General features: G+C 37.0%; 2 protein-coding genes across 7 annotated transcripts in view; one reads left to right on the top strand and one right to left on the bottom strand.

Annotated features, from left to right (window-relative positions):
* The first annotated feature begins 9,746 nt into the window (after positions 1–9,746).
* Positions 9,747–11,724, top strand: tnfa (tumor necrosis factor a (TNF superfamily, member 2)). The gene is made up of 4 exons (XM_029443151.1): positions 9,747–9,998; positions 10,129–10,156; positions 10,366–10,422; positions 10,887–11,724. Exons 1-4 carry the CDS (start codon positions 9,828–9,830, stop codon positions 11,339–11,341), a joined length of 711 nt encoding a protein of 236 aa, XP_029299011.1. The 5' UTR covers positions 9,747–9,827; the 3' UTR covers positions 11,342–11,724.
* Positions 11,725–16,615: 4,891 nt separating this feature from the next.
* Positions 16,616–22,372, bottom strand: part of gabbr1b (gamma-aminobutyric acid (GABA) B receptor, 1b) — a 138,312-nt gene continuing 132,555 nt past the window's right edge. For 4 of the 6 annotated variants that reach the window (XM_029442596.1, XM_029442599.1, XM_029442602.1 and 1 more), the window contains 2 exons: positions 21,948–22,091; positions 16,616–21,353 (listed from right to left, as the gene is read on the bottom strand). In XM_029442596.1, the coding sequence (XP_029298456.1) occupies positions 21,060–21,353; positions 21,948–22,091 (438 nt within the window). In that variant the 3' untranslated portion in view covers positions 16,616–21,059. The remainder of the gene's footprint in view (positions 21,354–21,947; positions 22,092–22,372) is intronic. The other 2 variants (XM_029442597.1, XM_029442598.1) reach the window with 1 other exon arrangement.

Below are 22,372 nucleotides of genomic sequence, written 5' to 3'. Positions count from 1 at the left end.
GATAGGTCATTTTCTAAATGAGATAATCCCTTTTCTAAATTAATAAGTCATATGTACAAAATATATCCTTCTTGACCCTTGAAATCAATTATGTTTTCATTAATTTTAATTTATAGTTCACGTAAATTAAATACACAATATATTCATCATTACATATATTATTTATTTAAATTAATTTACATTTCATTTGTCAACAAGTTTCTCCAGCAGAGAGAAGAGTCTGTCCATCCTCTCCCTGCTCTCCATCCTCTCCCTGCTCTCCTCCTCTCCTCTCTTCTACCTCTGTCTCCTTCTCCCTAAAACAAAACAAAATGTTAGAGCAAGTTTAGCTATACACCACTAAACAGAAGCAATTTAAGTAGCAAAATAAGTACACATATTATAAATAATAAAATATGTATAATCAATCCGAATGATTGCACCGCACTTTTTAAGTGATATTCAATAGATAGTCAGAAAACCAAGCAGGTAATATGAAGTATAAATTATCTATACAATCGCCACAATCTATGTAAAATATAAATCAACATTTAAAACTCTTAGGGTGGGAAAAAACACAAGAATATGAAGTAAAACAATATATGACACAAGGGGGAGTGAACATTTAAAAAATAAAACAGGAAGCAAGTACAAAGTACAAGTACAAATCTATAGTTCAAGGAGTAGCAGCTTTAGTATTCTTAGAAGCAGAAGTAGATTTTAGTAGAAATGGTAACAGTGGAATAAAGGGAACGTAGTATTCCATGACCATTTTATTACTTTAACTCCACATTTTATACTACAAAGTTTTCTGCTTGGAAATGACCAAATAAAACGTAATGAATTCAATATTAATGCTGAATACAGAAAATATTTACCGCATCAGTTCAAATATGTTGTCAGCGACTATGAATTATGAATATAGGTCAAACTGTTGTGATATACCCTTCCTCCATGAATGTTGAAAAAGTGTTTCTGTTGCAACAAGCCTCACAAGAGGAACACCTATTCTGCGTATGCAACAGCTCTGCGGTTTACTTTAGAAAAGGAGACAGGAAACCACAGGTTTCACTCAGCTTTTTTTGTACCTGGTTTCACCCACCTCTACAAAACTCCAGACTCTTTACCAATTCCATCTCTCTTTCCTCTTGATCCACTCTGAGTCTCCACCTGCCTCACCCAGACAGGCAGAATGTTTTAAGGGAATCCTGCATTGACTCATTACCCAGCCACTGTTGCATAACTCTGGTGTTTCCTGTTTTCCAAAATCCCATTATCTCAGATACATGTGCTAACTGGTCCTTCATATGACTGAAATAGTTTCTGATCTTTTGGTTTGGTTAATTTAATTTCCTCATTGGAAAGAGGTCAGTAGGTTCACTACTTCTGTTTAGATCAGATGACTTCCGCAAAAAAAGAAAAGATATAGATACACCATGTGGCCACACACTTTTGCTCTGGGGTTGTTTTTCATAGTTTTTAATTGAAAAGAGATATTAATGTTTCAATATACAATGATATTCTAGACAATAGCATTCTTGCAACGTTGTGGCAACAGTCTGTGTTTGTCCCTTTCCTGTACAAGAAATTGTTTCCCCAGTTTGGTGTCAAAGTAATTCAACTGGCCTGCACAGAGCCATGAGCACATACATTATATATCATATTTTTATTAATTACGCCTAGGAATGGGTGTCAAGAATAAGACACATTTATCAAGTGACTTAATCCTACTTACAGCGAAGTGTAGGAATAACATAGCAGTAGCAGTGATCATCTGATTTATTACATCAGAGCAGAAATAACCCATCAGAGTTGAGGATTTAGTCCTACATCTGTCCCGTACCCTACATGTTACAACATTCTGTAATTTAAGTTTTTTTAAATACAATTACCATGCAATTAACATGTGAAATTACACATATAATTGTAGGATATAACTAGTTGCAAAAGTTGTTCTATACTACACGTGCTTTTCTACATACTAAAAGTGTTGTTCTATATACTAAAAGTGTTGTTCTACATTCTAAAAGTGTTGTTCTATATACTAAAAGTGTTGTTCTACATACTGCAAGTGTTGTTCTAAATATTACAAGTGTTCTAAATATTACAACTGTTGTTCTATATACTACAAGTGTTGTTCTATATACTACAAGTGTTGTTCTATATACTACAAGTGTTGTTCTAAATATTACAACTGTTGTTCTATATACTACAAGTGTTGTTCTAAATATTACAACTGTTGTTCTATATATTACAAGTGTTGTTCTATATACTACAAGTGTTGTTCTAAATATTACAACTGTTGTTCTATATATTACAAGTGTTCCATAAACTACAAGTGTTGTTCTATATACTAAAAGTGTTGTTCCATAAACTACAAGTGTTGTTCTATATACTAAGTGTTGTTCTATATATTACAAGTGTTCCATAAACTACAACTGTTGTTCTATATATTACAAGTGTTGTTCTATATACTACAAGTGTTGTTCTATATATTACAACTGTTGTTCTATATATTACAAGTGTTCCATAAACTACAAGTGTTGTTCTATATACTAAAAGTGTTGTTCCATAAACTACAAGTGTTGTTCTATATACTAAGTGTTGTTCTATATATTACAAGTGTTCCATAAACTACAAGTGTTGTTCTATATACTACAAGTGTTGTTCTATATATTACAAGTGTTCCATAAACTACAAGTGTTGTTCTATATACTAAAAGTGTTGTTCTATATACTACAAGTGTTGTTCTATATACTACAAGTGTTGTTCTAAATATTACAACTGTTGTTCTATATATTACAAGTGTTGTTCTATATATTACAAGTGTTCCATAAACTAAAAGTGTTGTTCCATAAACTACAAGTGTTGTTCTATATACTAAGTGTTGTTCTATATATTACAAGTGTTCCATAAACTACAAGTGTTGTTCTATATACTACAAGTGTTGTTCTATATATTACAAGTGTTCCATAAACTACAACTGTTGTTCTATATACTAAAAGTGTTGTTCTATATACTACAAGTGTTGTTCTATATATTACAAGTGTTCCATAAACTACAAGTGTTGTTCTATATACTAAGTGTTGTTCTATATATTACAAGTGTTCCATAAACTACAAGTGTTGTTCTATATACTACAAGTGTTGTTCTATATACTACAAGTGTTTTTTTATATATTACAAGTGTTGTTCTATATACTACAAGTGTTGTTCTATATACTACAAGTGTTGTTCTATATACTTACAAGTGTTATTCTATATACTACATGTGTTGTTCTATATATTACAAGTGTTATTCTATATACTACATGTGTTGTTCTATATATTACAAGTGTTATTCTATATACTAGAAGTGTTGTTCTAAATACTACAAGTGTTGTTCTATATATTACAAGTGTTGTTCTATATACTACATGTGTTGTTCTATATACTAGAAGTGTTGTTCTATATACTACAAGTGTTGTTCTATATATTACAAGTGTTATTCTATATACTACATGTGTTGTTCTATATACTAGAAGTGTTGTTCTAAATACTACAAGTGTTGTTCTATATACTACAAGTGTTCTATTAACTGCAAGTGTTGTTCTATAAACTACAAGTTTGAACTTCTTCAGACTTTTTTTCATCTCCATGCACCTCGGAAGTAGGTGAAGTTGCGAAAGAAACCTCCACTCTGCTTCTAAAGTATAAATATATAAATAGGAATGATGTAACCAGAATTTGACAGAAATTAAAACAAAATGAAAATCAAACTAGTTCAGAGAGAAATCCTACCACTGGTAGAAGCGGTTCATCAGAGAAATAATCTAAAAAGGAGTATTTAATACGTATGACAAGTGCAAGCAGTAAAAATGCATTAAAAGTGATATAATCCATGGAAGCTTTAGTCTTGTTGTTTGCACCCCTGATCATTACACAACAAGAAGAAAGATAAAGTGATGGGGAATCATACCTTCTGCTTCAGCTATCTTATTATTCATTTTGACCAAAATATATTTAATATAATTATCCCATAACATATCTCAGAAGGTGTCCCTCACCTCCGTCTCTGTGCTGCAGTCATCTAAGATCTCCTTTGAACCAACTTCAGACCTCTGGAGCTCTCTTAAATTTAGAGCATTTGAAATCATTTGAAATGTTCATTTATTCTTAAGTGTGTGAGTACGAGTATGGCTTCTAACCTTTATCTTTCTCAGTCCAAAAATGACACACGTTCAGGCTGCACTTACACATACAGTACTGCTGGGCATGTAGTGTAGATACATGCTGTATTTGTTTACAGGTTTTTTTTTCTTTATCAAAATTATAAAGAAAAATGACTAGATGCCCTAAACTACTACCAACAAAAGTCATTTTAGTGACCAACTTTCTTTGGAGAAAGGGTGGGGGTTTCCCTCTGCTGTCTTCAAACACCTTCCCTTCTCTCCACTGAATCAACCTAAAACCTTCCTCCACATTATCACCTTTTCTTGTGGTTGACATTGTTGTTTGAGTGATGCACTTCTTTACCTGAAACTGAGGAGGACAAGTAATAGGGGAATCTTGCTAAAAGCACAAGTGAAAATGCCTCAGAAAGGGTTAGGGTAAAGGAAGAAACTTCACACACAGAAAAAACAAATAACAAGACTATCTCCAGAGTTAATGTGTGAGGTGAAAGACAAACTGAAGGTAGTTTACATATAAATTATAGGGGCAGAGCCAGCATATCGGAATGTAAATCAACAGTAATGAGTATTTCATATGACAAAATAAAAATAAAAAGTATTTGTTTGACTTCAGTGACACCAATCTCATCAATCCTCATGTCCGAATTGGGTTCGACAATTTTTCAAAATCGACAATCCAACTTGATTCAGGGTGTGTGGAGGTGATACAGTAGCCAGGATCTGAAATGCTCTCCATGAAGCTCTCTTTTTCTTTCTACGCAATTACTGTCACTTTTTTCATGAGTTCAACTGCCTGCAACACAAATGCCTTCAAGGAAATACTGAAAGTGGGAACCCAAGGCCCAGGCACAGATGGGATATTGTAATCCCTCCAGTCTGTTCTCAGCCAGCATCAAGGTGACATTCCAGTTGATGGTGCCTGGAAATAATGTTTTCTTCACTTTAATAATTTATTTTACTGTCCAACCAGATTCTTGGTTTAACACTGTACTGCTGGGCACTGATCACCTTCTTGCCACAACTCAGAGCAGCTGCCTCCACAATGGAGTCTTTGAACATGGTCCATGAGTTCACCCTCACTACCTTTTGGGTTTAGCAGGTCTATCTGTAGTCTTGCCGGCCATCTGATCCAATTTACCAGGTCAGGTGACTGATCTGAAACTTCACACCAGTTTCCAAGACATATGGCCACATATCTCAAGAGCCATCTACAAAATGAATCATCAAAATTTAGACTAAGGTGACACATAGTCACATAGAGGTGAGCCTTGCGCCGTTCCTTAACTGTCCATGTAACAATGGCAAGTTTCTTCAGCTGGAGGTCAGCATGCCAAGGCCTTTACCCGCCTAGTGGCTGGAAAAAGATTAGCTAATTCTTTAGGGTCATGAGCTCACGTACAAAGCTATGGTTGTTTGTCGGGTCTGACTGGGCCCCATAGATTAAGGTCACCCGGTATCGTATTAAACTCACCCGTTTAATGATATTGAAAGTTTAAAGCTTAAAGTTACGCATTATTAAGGGAGAGGCTGGAAGGGACAGGTGGACGTCGTCTCAGGTTGCTAGCGGTAGCTGTCTGCTCTGCTGCATGACCTGGGCCCGCCTTAACTCTTAGCTCTACCTCTTTGCCCAATTTTCGAAAAGCCAGGCCATGTTTTATACAGTAAGTAGCCCCCATCCCCATCCCCTACACGTTTGTGTAACAGGGACAGCCGGCATGGCAGATACTCACTGTCTAGTAATGCAGGTTGACCCACAGACGAGTCAAAAAGGGACAAAGCACCAGCAAACACTTTGGTTCAGTGTAAAAAGCAAAGATGATGTAATGTCGGACCTTCATAACAGAATCTCTGTGTAAGAGAGGCTTATGGAGTCTGCAGTTGTGTGAATCTGCACTGGATTGCTCTTCCTCAAACACTGGATGTGTGTCTCAGTAAACTGAATCTGAATTGCAAGAACTGAATTTGAATTGTGAGAAATTAATGTGGAATAATTGAATTTTCAGTGAGGATCAAATACAGTTTCATAGCAAATTAATTCAATTTCACAATATAACATTCAGTTCCCAATGTCCAACTGTGTGTGTGTGTGTGTGTGTGTGTGTGTGTTGTCCCGTCTGTCTCTTCAGCTGTACTGTCAAATAAGGAAGAATATTCAAGCTCAAACATTCAGTTTCTAGTGACAAATTTTTTTGCACATACAACTGCTTCCTCATCATGAAACCCCAAAGACAAATCTGGCCACTCTCCCAAATGGAAATTCCTCTGGTTTATACTTTAAGCCTACCTGCATGTTGGCCCTTCCTTATTTCAGATTTAAAATCAACCACATGAAATTAAAATTGACTTTACAATATAACTGATGTAATCAAGTTCCAATGTGTGAGAGAAGAGACTTTTTGCACCAAAGCTTCCAGGGATTTGTGGATTTATACTCTCATGTTGTAATGAGGAATCTGGGCAATGTATAAAAGTGTAAAGAAACTCCACTGTGAATTCTTTTGAGGCTCAGGGGAGAGTTTTTTTTCTTCTTATTCAAATCCTAATGCAAAATGAGATGCAAAATGAGAGGGGGGGGGGGGTATGTTATTCACTTCCTTACCTTACTCTTGTTCTCAGGCATCTCCCCCTCCTACTGAAATCACCCTCACTGGAAAAGTAATTCTCACTGAATGAGATGTCAAGTGAAACTGTAGTAAAAAAAAACGTTCGTGGTCAAAGCTATAAGTTTCACCTTCAGTTATTTATAGACATTTAGGATTTATTCTATAGTTTTACCCTCCAAAATAAGTGGTTTTAGCTAAACTGTCTTAAATGTTGTTAACTGTTTACAACCTGTCTCCTGGTCAGCTTCAGATATATTTTAAATAACACAGGTTCATCTTATCTACCATCAGTGATCTCCTTTAGTACCTCTCACTCACCACCCAAACTACATTTTGAGTATGAAAGATTCACCTTCTGTAGACATGGAATGTGGCCGTTAAAGTTTGTAGTTCCTGTAAAGAATGAAAAGTCTCATGATCTATTATGGAGTCACATGGTTGGTATGAGGTTTGTGGTACAACCTCACAGCCTCCTTAATTTGACTACTGCTGCTAATTTGCGCAACTGTAACTTCATACACTGTTACATATGAAAAACTGAAACTGTAAAATGTGTTTGATTAAATCAACATATTTTCTTTCACATTATCTCTACCATGAAGGTTTGGATTTTAGAAAAGTGTGAACTATGGTGGCAGATAGAACCGTGTCCAGGAAGCTACTGATTAGACTTTGGTGCTTATCCAAATCTGGTATTTCTGCTAAGCGATTATCATTTGTTATCCAAAGAAGTCAATCCAACTCCACACTGAAGGGATAGTTTAGGATGGATGTCTTTGTGTCTGTTAGTTTGCTTTCTCTAAAGCATATATATATATATATATATATATATATATATATATATATATATATATATAGAGATATATATATATATATATATATATATATATATAGATATATATATATATATATAATACATATATGTAAATATAAATATATATATATATATATAAATATAAATATATATACATATATATATACATATATATATATATATATATATATATATATACATATATAAATATACATATATAAATATATATATATATATACATACATATATATATATATATATATATATATATATATATATATATGTATATGTATATATTAGGGCTGTCAAGCGATTCCTTTTTTATCTAATTAATTACAAGCTTTGTGATTAATTAATCTAAATTAATCTCATATATCAATATTTGCTGTGAGAAGCATTTCAAAATATTCAAATGGGTTTTGGAAGATGAATCAATGAGTAGCATTATAAACTTGTTTGCCACAATTATCTTAGACACACAGACCAACAGTTTTACATAAATTGTTTTACCTCAAGCTGGTATTTATGGTTTGAATTGAATTTCATTGATCTGAGTGGATCTCTGACTAACTCCCCCCCACACACTCCTGTCTCCTAAAATAAATCCACACTCACTGTTACTCATATGCGCTGTTACTGCTAGTTATGGTGATGTTGTCATAGACACCATGTTAACATGAAGGACTATAAACAATATTTAGTTTCAGGTAATCAGACAGTTTTTAGTCATATTTTACATCTAAAACTTAATTTCCAATTGAATCTATCTATAGGTTTATATAGGTATTTTTTGAAAACATGTTTTATCAGTTTTGCTTTTGACGTTGTGCTATATTTCTATGGGGTTAGGGTTACACTGAATACAGATATGACTATATATATATATATATATATATATATATATATATATATATATATATATATATATATATATATATATATATATATATATATATATATATATATATATATATATTAGCTATGAGATGATGCCCTGGCGGCCTCGAGGTTTCAGAAATTAGAAACAATCTCTCGTCCAGCCAGGGATGTTTTTATAACCTTTATTTTACCAGGATATGTCTCATTGAGATTAAAAATCTCTTTTTCAAGAGAGTCCTGTCCATGTTTGTTGCAAGTTATTCCCTACTCTTTCTTTACTGTAATCTATCTACTGACAGCTCTGTAATAAAGGCAATGCATGCCCCAAAATAAACTCAAAGTCAGACATTTTAAACATCTACAATTTCATAACTGGGTATAACCCCAGTACAGCTATTAAATGTTGTGGTGAGATTGTTTTGTCATTAAGGCTCTGCAGTCACACAGCTTTTTGTCAGCTATCACATACAATATTCCAATACAATGTATATCTATCAGAAACTTGAGTTTTATGGACAGCATGATCACAATTTCTTTTCACATTGTACTGTATTTATATGTTGACACACATTACAACTCTTCAAGCTGAATCGGTCTATTTTTGAACAAAATGGAAGTGAAACATTCTACTGTAGATATTCACAATGACAAGTCAGTTGCAGTTCATTTTTACTTCAGGCTTATGTACATCCTGCAATAGTGCAATATCCTATATTAATGTTATGACCAATATTTCTCTGGCACACACTGATGAATAACTGAATGATGTGTCTGTGGCTTGTTACCTCACACTTTAACACGGTATCCATATATTTGACCCACATAGAGATGACCTGTGCACCACAACATACGGAAACATCTAACATTACATGTGGTATGATTGGCTAAAATGTGCATTCTTTTTTTTTTTATTGTATCTACGTACATAGGTGAGTTTTGTGGATTTCCTGTAGTTTTTGTAAGTGCATTTTGGCATGTAATGTATGGCAGAATGTGAGTGTATGTGTGTTTGAGAACATGTGTCACTATGTGTGTATCCTTGTCTGTGTGTGAGTTTCTGTAGACTTGTAGGTGTGTATGCACTGAGATGTAAAAGGGGTTTCTACAGGTGTATGTGCTCATGGGATAACACAGTCATACATGCCTTGTGTGTAGGAGTGTGTGGTATGTAAGATCCTCTCCTGCTCTGGGTCTTTCTTCCTCATCAAATCTCCATTCACTCACAAACAGTGACATCACTGGAGTTTCCCAGGAGGCAATTGATTTTAAAAGAGACACTCGCTGAGTGTCAGTCCACAAACCAAAGTGACAGTTGTAAAGACAGACAGCTCCCAATAAGGTTTCTGAGAGCTCAGTTTGACTTGAAGTGACATTCAAAACAATGGAAGGTGAATGCAAGGTACTGCTGGAAGCCACTGTCGACACAGAAGCCAGGAAACAAACAACAAGTTTCAAACCCAGCTCAACGAAAACCACAGCCCTGCTGGTGTTCACACTCTGCCTCGCTGCTGCTGCTGCTGCTGCAGTCCTCCTCTTCAATATGCATGCCAAGGTATGGTTACATGTTTATAATATACTCTCTGATTTATTGAAGGGCTGGATGTCTCTCACAGCAAGTGGTACAACTCACCTGAACCCAGCCATTCTATAACAGTCTCTCTATACTTCTCTTCTTCAAACAGGGCTCAGGACAAGATGAAGCCAATGTTGGTGAGTTTCCATTCATTCTGTAAAAAGTTGAAAACTGGTACTTTTAATTGATAGTTGATATCATCTGTATATATATTAGGATCCCCATTAGCTACTCTTGGTGGGGTCCACACTAAGATAATATACTAACTGATAACGGGCTGATCTCATCAGACTGTCCAGATCAATAAAACAGCTGTTATTGTCTAACCATCTTTTCTTCTTTCCAGAACTTCTCCACAAATTGAGGCACATTTCAAATCCAAGAGCAGCAATTCATTTAGAAGGTAAATATTTGAAATGATTAAATAATATTTGATTAAACTCTGTTCGTAGAATCTTAACTTTTGTTTTTTTAATCAGTAGTTCTGAAAGCACTGGTCTTTGAGGCTTTAGGGTTAGAATTAGTGACACTTAAGGAAGTTCTGGAGCTTCTTGATTGAACTCTCGGGCTTCTTCAGGAAGTTCTTGAAGACATTTATGACCTTATTGAGAAAGTTCTCGGGTTTCTTGAAGAAGTTTAAGTGCTACTTAAGGACATTCAACAGCTTCTTGATCAGGTTCATTTGGTTCTTGAAGAAATTATGTGAATTGTTTAGAAAGTTTTATGGCCCATTAAAGCAATTGTAGTCTTTTAGATACAGTAAGTGCCATGGATGTGTAAGGGCTCAACAGTAAAATTAAAAATGTTTCAAACCTTTGCCTTAATATTCAATTCTTATTTTCACCATCTCTTTCCACTTTTAATTAGGAGAATATAACCCCGACGTGAAGACCTCAGTGGAATGGAAGAATCAGGTTGACCAGTCCCACTCTCAGGGAGGGCTGGAACTCTACAACAATGAAATTGTGATTCCTCAAAATGGCCTCTACTTCGTATACAGCCAAGTGTCTTTCCAGATTCACTGCAGCAGCAGTGAAGCTGATGACCTCTCACAGCCCCTGGTCCACCTGAGTCACACTGTGAAGCGCTGGTCCAGCTCGTTTGGGTCTTACCAGACCATCCTGCACTCTGTCCGCACTGCCTGCCAAATGAGAGCCACAAGCGATCGGGATGATGAGGGGAGCTGGTACTCCGCCGTGTACATGGGAGCTGTGTTCAGCCTGAAGGGAGGGGACAGACTCAAGACGGTGATGGAAGAAAAGATGTTGCCGGGCCTGGAAGACGAGCCGGGGAAGACTTTCTTTGGTGTGTTTGCCTTGTGAGGTCAGTGGACTAAGGGCAACAGGTGAAGATATGAATGTACATGTAAGAGCCGTCAGTCTTCATGGTGGCTCCACTGTGAGGCCTGAAGCCCACTGCCTCGCATGAACTCACTTACACTGTTGAATGTTTGAAGGTCTACACTGCACTAAACAGTCATTGCAATTTTCAGTATAGACTTTTAGCAAGTCATTTAAAGTAAACCAAGATTCTGTATGTTAGCTGTATCAATGAACACAATAGCTGACTGTGAAGTAATGTATTACCATAAATATCTATATGGGTCTATAATGTTATGTACTTTGTACTCGCATTAGTGTCAGTACCTTTTGCTGTACTGCAAATTACCGATAACTGTTGCGTATTTATTGTGTCACTACAGGTTGACAGAAATATATTTTAAATTATTATTTAAGATAACATTATCATATTTATTCATTTATGTATGTATGTATGTATGCATTTATTTATTTATGTATTTAATTATGTGTGTGTGTGTGTGTGTGTTTTCATTCACAAAAGTATTTTATATATAATTTATTAGATTATTTATTGAAACAGATAATCAGTTTGATCAGCTGTTTGTCATTGTATTGTTTATGTATTGACATTTGCAGATAATGGAATGATGACTGTGGTGCTGTAAAAATGTTTAGATAAAAAATCATTTTGAGAAGAAAAGCAAGCGAGGGTTGTGTTCATTGTTTCAGAATGTAGAACTTAAAAACGTACAGACCCAAACAAGTTGCTAAATGCAGCAACTGCCGATGGTTGGATGAAAGCATCAACTGATGCTGGTGGGGAGGAAGTTGCAGTACTATGGTCGACTTGTCAACCACAGGGTTAAAGAAACCACAATGTGCTATTACCTCCTACTGTGCATTGTCAAAGAGGCTGTCACATGTTTCCTTAAAACACACACAAAAACCTGTACTGTCAGACAGACAGACTGACAGGCAGACAGACAGACAGACTGACAGGCAGACAGACAGACATTGATAAAAACCTCTTGCTGTCCATCCCAATCTCAATATGTTCTGAACACTCACAATTTCGCCGAAATTCTGTTTGGACAAATACACTTCTGTTTGTTATTAGTAAATGTATGAATCCTTGCTGACTACAGCTGCAGGCCATGCAATGGAGTACGCTACATACTTTAAACGTGTATGTCCAATGGGGGTTAGTGTTTGAAGTTTCAATATGTAAGCTATGCCAGAAAAACAATGAACTAACATTATCAACAGAATGTGAAGAGATAACAGTGTCGACGTTTTGTCAAAAATGTCTATGTATTGTGTTTACAATATATTTACTGAAATTAGCATGCTAACAGCTAGAGCCAGCCCGTCCGTCCAAAGCAGCAGCATGCTCCCCTCCCTGGAAGCAGAAATATGTCAGCGCGGAGGACGTAACAAAAACATGAGTCGCTCCTTCGTCTGTGACACACTGACCCAATCCACCATTCAAACTATGAAAACATAACGTTACAGGGAGCGTACAGCCCCCATGGACACAGTAACACACATATCTGAGCTCCACATGAAGATTATAAGATAGCAGAGATATTTAGACTGTCAGAGTCTCAGCAGTCTGCTCTAGTGAACTGACAGACAGACTGACATACAGACTGTCAGACAGACAGACAGTTGGTTGCTGGGGTTGTGTTCTTGAACTCAGTGGACTGCTTCTCAGCCCAATTTCTCGCCTCTCATGTGAGCTGGAAAATAATTTAAGCCACATGGGTTCTTGGGGTAAAGAGGGCCGCAGTTTGAATATGAGGGATGAGTGATTGAGGAGAGGGTGATAAGAACCTGATCCCTAGACTATTCACTCATACCTTTTACTCCCAAGTCAACTCTATCACTATTATTTTCCAGCTAAAAGCTAAAGAGTGCTCCTGTCATCTCATCACTAGTGACGGTGGACAATTATCGCTCTTGTATTACCTAAAATACCATGACTTTGCTGGTTCTGTACTCCTATTTGTCTGGAATGTAGTTTTTTTACAATGTGGTGAGAACCTTTCCAGTGAAGTAGCAGTTCCTCAGCAGCTACACTGAGTGGAAGGGAGAAGGGGAACTCCCTGGTAATCTGGTAATCCCCCTGCTTCCTCCTCCAGCAGCCTACAGAGCAGCACCACGCACCAGCAGTGGAAAGTATTTACCTCAGAGTGGCATTTACTGGACTTTTTTGAAAAATCATTCACTTAGTTTTCTCTTTTCATACATAAATTATTTAGTTAATATTTTTAGTTTTACAATGTTTTTCACATTTAAATATATTAAAAGAAAAGACAAATCATCCCACCACTTATCTATTGAGACACTTAGTCTGTCTGTGTGTGCATCACTTTTGGTTTTCTCAAACTGGGGCCCCTATGCCCGGTAGCCCTGATTAGTGATCTCTCCGTGATTTGGCAGAAGTCTGGTAAATAGAGTGGCTGTTTTTAAAGTTGGATGGGATAAGGGTTTGAGGTCTTGCAGAGGAGGCTGCACTGAAGCGGCACTAGCTCTATAAGGTTATAAAGACACAGAGAAGGGCAAAGCTGGCTCTGTTTAAAGATCACTTATGAATCTACTTTGTTTTGTCTGTATAAAAAACACGTGTGAAAATGACAAGATGTTTTACGGTTAACTATTTTAGTATAGTAGTTTGGTACATAATAAATGTCCCTCTTTTTTTCCTGACTATTTCACTTCATGCCTTTGTGTTTTTTCCCCCTCTGTCCCTCATTAGCCCTGTTGTTACTTGTTAGCCCCGTCTGTGCTCCCCTTGTCTGTTGCAAGTTTTTCCCTTGTGTTTTCCTATTGATTTTCTACAGATTCCAACCATCTTCACCTACTTTTACTCAGATCTTGCCTTGCATTTTTGGATATCTTTGCCTGTTTCAGGACTGCCTTCCCGTGTGCCGAACTCTTGCTGCTGATGAAAGACTTTTCATTCTACCTGCTCTCTGTTTTCGAGTCTTGCATTTCTGCATCCACATGTTTGAACACTTGTACGCCTCACGCCAGTGTCACCATTATGTGTTATGAGTCCTTCTCTCCGTGTGTCGCTATGTTAAAAAGACAAATTCACGATTATTGTGAGATGGTAATGTGTTTGATGATGGTGCCGGGTTAAGAAGATGGTTCGTGTTCATGCGACTCTGTGTTTACAATACTAACACCTGGTGAAACAACCTAATGTTACCCATTAGCTGAATACAACAGATTACACAATACTGTTCAGGAAATAAAAAACAAATCAACTCAAGTTCATACATACAACAGTATAGCAGTTCTATGCTTACTTAGTGTAAAGTTAATGTATACTAAATAATATACTATACCCAGTGGAGGTTCAGTTCATGAATGGAAAGGCTACTTAGCTCTCAGCTGTTACTAATTTAATTTAAACACACAGTAGGCGATCTAGCGATGAGTGGCTGAAGACTGGGGCTGATGTACTGCTGGGTTGATCAGTTAATGGATGGCAGGAGTGAGGCTTGGAGCAGGTGAGTTGACTGAACTGCAATCAAGGGAAAGTGAGGGGTGACACGCCCACAACACAGACACATACACAGAGAGAGAAACAAGCAGGCGACACAGGGGAAAGGGAAAACACTACAAACACAAGGAATGACAGGAGGCGTGGCCGTGACACATACTCAGTTTCCAGGGTCTGGTGCTCTGCGCCTGGGTCTCCCATGGACATACCCATAACAGGTAGCTCCTATTGTGAAGGCTAGCCGGCTGTGGAGAGCCACTGCTATTAAACTTGTTTACTTTGTTACAGGCGCTCGGTCCCCTGCTATTAAAGAAGAAAGTCCTGAGATCAGAGAGCCATCCGAATGCTGCGGTGGCGGGTTTCTGCGGAGCCGATTCCGCGGGTCAAGGGAAGCGAAACCGAGGAAAAAGAGAGAACACATGGCTGAGTCTTGAGTCAAAGGATCAATGGGGAAATTTAGTCCCAACCACACATAACTAGACTGTATCATAACAATGATGGTAGTTATATACATACATAACACTATATAATATATACACACACACACATATATATTACATATATATATATATAGATATAATATATAGATATATATAATATACTATATAGTCTATGTATATGTATGTATATTATACTTCATAATTAGATATATATATTATATAGAGAGCATACACACACATATATACATATATATAATATATATATATTATATATATACATTATTATTTATTATTATATATACCATACATATATATACACACACAACAATATATATACACACACACACATGAGATATAAATATAATATATATATATATAGAGAGAGATATATAGATATATATACATATATATATATATACACATACATATATATATACACACACACATATATACATATATATACATATATATACACACACACACACACACACACACACACACACACATATATATATATATATATATATATATATATATATATATATATATATATATATTATATATATATATATATATATATATATAGTGCAAAAGAAGAGAGCAGCCTTGACATCTGAGAATGTAAACAAGCTAGTTTGTCTCAGCGACTGGCTGAGGGAGAAGTGAGAGGTATAGTGAGGCCGATGGGTCCGTTAAATTACATTACATGACTTTTGCTTGGTTTTCTTAATTTTTTTGTACAAGAGATTGTTTATTGTACAATGAAAGATATTAGGCTATCTTGTGGCAAACAAGATATTGGATATTGGTATTTAAATAAAAGACATGTTGACCAGTTTATAATGCCTACTCATTGATTCACTCATCTTCCTACCACAGCCCTAGTTGTAGTATATGGTACAATTCTCGTGAAATGTAAATGCCTCCCACTCCACCGAGAACCGGTTGATATCAAGGGGGGCGTAGATCCTTCTCTCCTTCCAACTCTGAGCTCCTTGGTCTTGCTGACAGGGCCTAATTTCAGCTAATACCTTTAACACCCTCTGCAGGCAACTTGTAAGAACTGCAACAACTTTCAAATAATTTACCTGCCTATCAATTTATATGCCATCAATTGTGTATGAATATTAATGGTCCCCAGAAAATAATCCCTAATGATTTTGTCTTTAATGACTGCATTATACTCAATGCAGCTTGTGTAAGTGCAGCACCTGTCCAACCACAACCTGAGGAAACTGATATGATCTTTTATGTGAATTGTTTTTGAAGTGCCTCGATATAACCCTAACTAAACCCTAAAATCTAACTCTAGAGAGGGAACTCAACATTTGGAGGGCCAAGTCAACCAATTTAATAATTTAATAGATAAGATTTCATCACATATCAGATCAATCATTCGACAGATGATGACTTTGACTTCATCCATCTGATGTAAAAGATAGTGTTCATATCTCCATACCAGATCAACTAGAACGCCCTCTTCATCCAGACAAGTATGTCTCTGTTTTTTAAAAGCGAGAATCTTTTCCACTCCCTTTTGGGTTGCACGTTCTCGTAGTGTTTGGTCAGCTCTGAGTTGTCCAGTTTGTGTAATCTCTTCACATGACTTTCAGCGCTTCAGAAACTTCAACTTAAAATATGCACATTTGATCATACACTGTTGCTTCTGATGAAGATCTCCTACTTAGGCCTTTCTATCACCAGCTTCATCAGTAATACATCATGTAAGTAAGGAATCATCAATCATGTGATGCTGGTGGCGCTAGATGAAAAGTGGACTGGTCCTCCAAGGACACAGATGTCTGTACCACATTCATGGTAGTAGTTGAGTTATTTCAGTCTGGACCACTGTGGAATACCGACTGACCACGCTGCTGACCTGGCTAAAACATCATCTACAGTTTTGGGAAAAACAACTAGTTTTATTTTCATTCTTGCATTTCAAATAATCTCTGATATCAGATATTATAGCATATAGAAATATATTTTGAGTACTGTACCACATGAAATAAAGTTTGTATATGCAAAGTCCAATGTCATCATTATTTACATGATCGTTATTTACAGTCAGTGTGCATATTGTCATGTGCATATCAACATCACTTACATCTTCACTGCTTTACAGACAGTAAAAATACATCATTACAGTCTAACATACAGTAAATATTTACACATGGTCGCTTTGAGAAGAATGTAGCAGGAGCACTGCACAAGGTTCATACATCTGCGTCTAACACTGTAGTTATTAGTCAATTCAGAAGTGCTTACGACAACCCACGCTCTAAAGCAAGCTATGCTACCACAGAGAGAACATGAAACTAAAGTGGAAGTCAAGACAAACTCTATACCTCAGGTAGAGATCGCACAATATATTTGTCAGAAGTTTAAGACTGTGAAAAAGGTGCTTACGAGCAAGTATTGCACACAAAGAAACAACATTATAATCCAAAACTAGACCCTCAGTAAAATAAAGAACTGTTACAAGGAGAGGCAGAGGGCCAACATTACATGGCACTTGCAATTAATCCAGTGCTACCAATACAGTAAACGCTAGTAAGGTCGTGCGACTTAGACATGAAAGTCTGCTGTTTCCTGAATGAATGGATATTGTTAGTTTCTTTAAACTATGACCACCATTGTTAACAAAACCCTAGCTAAAAGGTTTTGAGGCAAGCAAACCTTAACCAGAGGTGACTTATCAGAAAATGCTTTCATACATTTTGAAGGCATAAACAAACAATACATTTTGTCGTTTAGTTTAGAGGTACTATTACCATTACTAGTTGTAATCCTTAAGAGTTTAGTCCTGGTTGCTTTAGGGACACCTGTGATTACTGTGGTAACAACAAGTTTGGATAAATACTGCAAACACTTGTTGAGCAGCTACTTTGTCATTTGTAATTTTGGACTTTGAAATCCAACAGACGAGCAGCTGATCTATCTGTTTACAGTGCAGCCAAACAAATTCATGTTGTTTTAGCAAAAGGCGTCGTTTTAATAAAGACATTGGTCACACAATAAAAGCCCCCATGTTTCGCCACAGCAACATAAAGCTGAGAGACACACACTTAGAAACCAAAAGTGCCATGCTGTTATTTCTGTTATACCTCCAAGTCATTATTAGGTATACAGAAGTCAAACATGTGCTGTAATTTCACTTTCTGGCAAGAAAAGTTATTTGTTGAAACTGTATTAGGGAGTCTTTCTGTTTGTCCACAAAATCCCCACAAAAAGCTGTATTTGGAAGTGAAACCAAAAAAGCAGAAGAGTGAACACAACAAGAAGTGAAATGCTGCAGCGGCATGTTGAGGGGAAATCTAGTTCCAGCCTGTGGGTTTTGTTTTAAAGAATAACCAGAAACTCTGTGTTTGTTTATAACTGTGGAGGAAATGAGTAATCTGGAACAAACTGAACTTGTAAAAGGAGGCAATATGACGGCCTCTCACTAACGTACCCTGGGCAATTTAATCTAACGCTTTTTGCAAAAGAGCAAGTCGGACATGAAATGATTAGCACAAGCAGTATTAGAGATTGGCCATTGGCAATCTTACTGCCAAGTGTGTCAGCATGACCTAGGAAGTACTACACGGATCAACTCATGTCCCCATTCTAACTGTAAACATGTTCCTTTTAGCCCGATATTCATGCTGAGGATTCTTAAAACCACATCTCTCTTTCACTGACTGACTGGTCTCCTACACTCATGTTGTCAGTGCATTGAACAAATAAATGACCAGACTGCCAGAATGATCTCTTGCTAAATAAAGACAACAATGAGGTGGCTATTTGGTGGCCAAGATAATAGTCAGAATGGTTTTGATGGTTCAAAAGGTGCTGCTTTGTTTTACCTCCGTACCTAAAAGTACCGTCACAGACTGAGCTAAAATAATTTAAAATGCACTGTGTACCTTCTGTTCAACTCATATGTTTGACAAATATATATACAGAGCAAAAATATTCTAATGTCAAAACCTCCTGGAGAACAACTTCAAAAAGCTCAAATATTACTTAACCACAAGACGTCTTTAAGCCTCGTCAGTCGACAGGTGAAATATTGTATTTCATTTCGACAAACTTTGTCCATAGAAACGTTGAACACCCAGACACAGCTGCTGCCTAACATTGGACACATGTAAGTGTTTGAATTGATGCTTTAAGCCTCGTGTAATGCTCCTCCAGCTCTCTATGTGGTATTCCCAACACTTTATACAGTGCATACCTGACAGATGACAGCAGTGTCCTCAGCTTACTTTTCTTTTAAGAGTTCATCCACCATGAGGTTTGGCATGAACACACAAGTATGTACAATGACAAGCAATCTCTTTGAACAGAGACTAATAACAATGGGAAACCACCAACAAACTTTTAACAAGAAGAGCTAAAATGACAAAAATGATTATGTTTTGGATACAACCACTGTCACAAATTAAGTTTCACCATGGAGTCTGTCCTTTTTTTTTTTTTTACAATCTCTTAATACAGTACACAGCACTATCTAAACACATTAGGAGCCAATATTGTAAGGTACAGATATGAACAATGCTTCGACCCTTCTAGCTACTGTTGCTATGTCTGTCGAGCTTTCAATGATAACGTTAGCAGCATTACCATCTAAATTATTTTTAACAATGGGACTTTAATTTCACACAAATGAACTAAAGCAGTCTTCTCCTTTCTAGTCAGAGACTGTCTATTTTGTCAGCTGAAATAAAAACGGCGCTTGCTATTAACACTTGTAATTGTTTTCTATCTTATTTTAAAATGAGAGCCATTTTCGAAGGGGTCCACTTGAAGGCTACATATACATGACATTATGCTACTACAAACGCCCCCAGTTTGGATAAAACAGACATGAGCACAAGACCAAAGCAATGTGCTGATGTGGACGGTGTCAGAAGAAAAACATATGTCAGCCACCTATAAAAAAATGTATATTAGTTTAAGAGTGCTCTATATTCAGAATTTTGACCCTACTATACCTTGCTGTCAGACAGCCCTTTCTGAACTGAAGCTGTTATCTGAGCCACCAGACTCCATTGACAAAAACACATTTGTTTTTATGGCTTTGGCGACAGCATAGATGGATATAACGGGCAGTTCCCCATTGGAAAAGGTTGTCTCGTGGTAAGGCAAAGCAGTAAAACTATTCTAAATATAGCATACACTTAGACTAATATTGATTGAACTAATATACCTCACATGTAGCCATCATGTGAATACTAAAGGGTTGTATTTTAAAATAAGTCAGATGGAGTTTTCAACCAACTGATGAATCTAAGAAGCAAGTAAATCTTCTAAATAAGGTAAATCCAGTGATAGTTGTGATTTCAGCCGACATAATCAACAGTTGCCAAAAATGCGAAGATGCTTTTGTATTCTTTAGACTAAAAACAAGGTAAAAATGCTAATTCCGATGGCAAATCTGCCACCATCATAATCAGTGTTACAATGGAAGGTTTGACAGGTTAGCAACTGTAGCTCAGGGGTCCAGGGCTAAGCAGTCAATGTGGTTCCTCAAACTCTAGATGGAACATGATAAAACACTGGCAGAATAGTTACAAGATAGTATGTTCATCTTTTTTTTTCTAAACGAAAATAAAATTACATATTGAACATCTCGAAACCTGATTATCCTCCGGCCTCAGCTGATGGGTGAATACGTTTTGGAGTCAGCCCCTAAAACAGATACGGATTAATTTTTCAAACTTGGTTCGTACACCATTTTCTCCGACTCTAAGTAGCTATGAATGTCATTACTGTCCTCATCCCTCCAATGTCCACCAGTCCCTCACTTGTACAGCAGCTGCAGATGGCTGGTGTGGCAGTTATTTTGGCTGATTTTGCTGTCTGGCTGGTAGAGGGTGGACGAGTTGCCGAAGGACGGAGGAAGGGGGTGGAGGTCGGAGATGGGGGTGGGGGTGGGGTACCCCGGAGGAGGGGCCAGGGACCTGGGGTTGCTCTGGGCAATGGCAAGGGATGGAGAGCTGTGGTTGTGATTGGTAACAGTTGACGCTCTTCTCCTGGATCGCAGGGCCTGTCGCTCAGACAGCTGGTTTCTTAGCTCAGACACACGCTCTTCTTTCTGAGGGGGAAAATGGTCACAATGACTCAACAATATTCTCTTCTGTTGTATGGGAGGCTTATGTTTTAATTCATTTGATAGTTGACTGGAGTTATCTGGAAAGACTAGAACATGTGGATGGCAAAGTCCCAGGCTTGCTTCAGACTGATTCTCTAAACATGGCTTTAAGGGTCAGTTTGCTCACATCCATCTAGCTATCTAACCCTGCCAATAGTTGTGATTTAATTTACCCAGGTTTAGAGATATGTTTAATCAAGATGTCTGCCTCCAAACAATACAATAGAAGTACATTAAATTGAATGTGTGCTAATCAAAGTCTTTTATGATCATACTTGGATATAGTTTGACCAAAGAAAAGCATAAAAGTCTTAGAAATGCCTCTATTGTTATCACTTACAGCATGGAATGATGTGATAACAACTGAGAACACTGTTCACTGAGGAAGGCTGTGAGATGAGGTTGAAAGCTCTGGAAAAAGCCAGTATTTTTCTTTTTTTTTTGTCATATTTTTTAAAACTAAAATGTTGAAACTCAATAGATCAATATCTATTACTTACTTTAGGTGGTAAATATGAAGGGAAAGAAAGAACTGACCTCCTGGATGATCTTCTGGAGCTCCTTGTTCTCTCTCTCCAGCTGTCTGGACTTCTCCTCGTCATTGTTGTTGGTGGACGAGCCGGTCTTCATGGTCTCATGGGCGTCTGACTGCCACTCACCCCGTGTGATCAGACGCCGCATCTACAAATCATGCACAGGTTTTCCTTACTGTACATGTGAAGACTTGTCATCAATGTTCACCAGTTACTGAAGGAGTTCATCAGGGGTCAGTTTTTAGACTACCCTGTAGAGCAGGGGTGGCCAACCCGCGGCTCTCGAGCTGCATGCGGCTCTTTGCCCAGTTTCATGCGGCTCTTCAGTTCATATCGAATTTTATTTATGAGTGTGTGTATGTGTGCTGTCAGTATGAGAGCATGACAGTGCGTCTAATTAGTTTGATGTGGCCCAAGAGCCAATCACAA

Source organism: Cottoperca gobio, chromosome 11 (assembly GCF_900634415.1).
Source record: "Cottoperca gobio chromosome 11, fCotGob3.1, whole genome shotgun sequence".
Lineage (NCBI taxonomy): Eukaryota > Metazoa > Chordata > Actinopteri > Perciformes > Bovichtidae > Cottoperca > Cottoperca gobio.
Note: the sequence above shows the minus strand (reverse complement) of the source record. Positions and strands in the feature narration are given on the sequence as shown.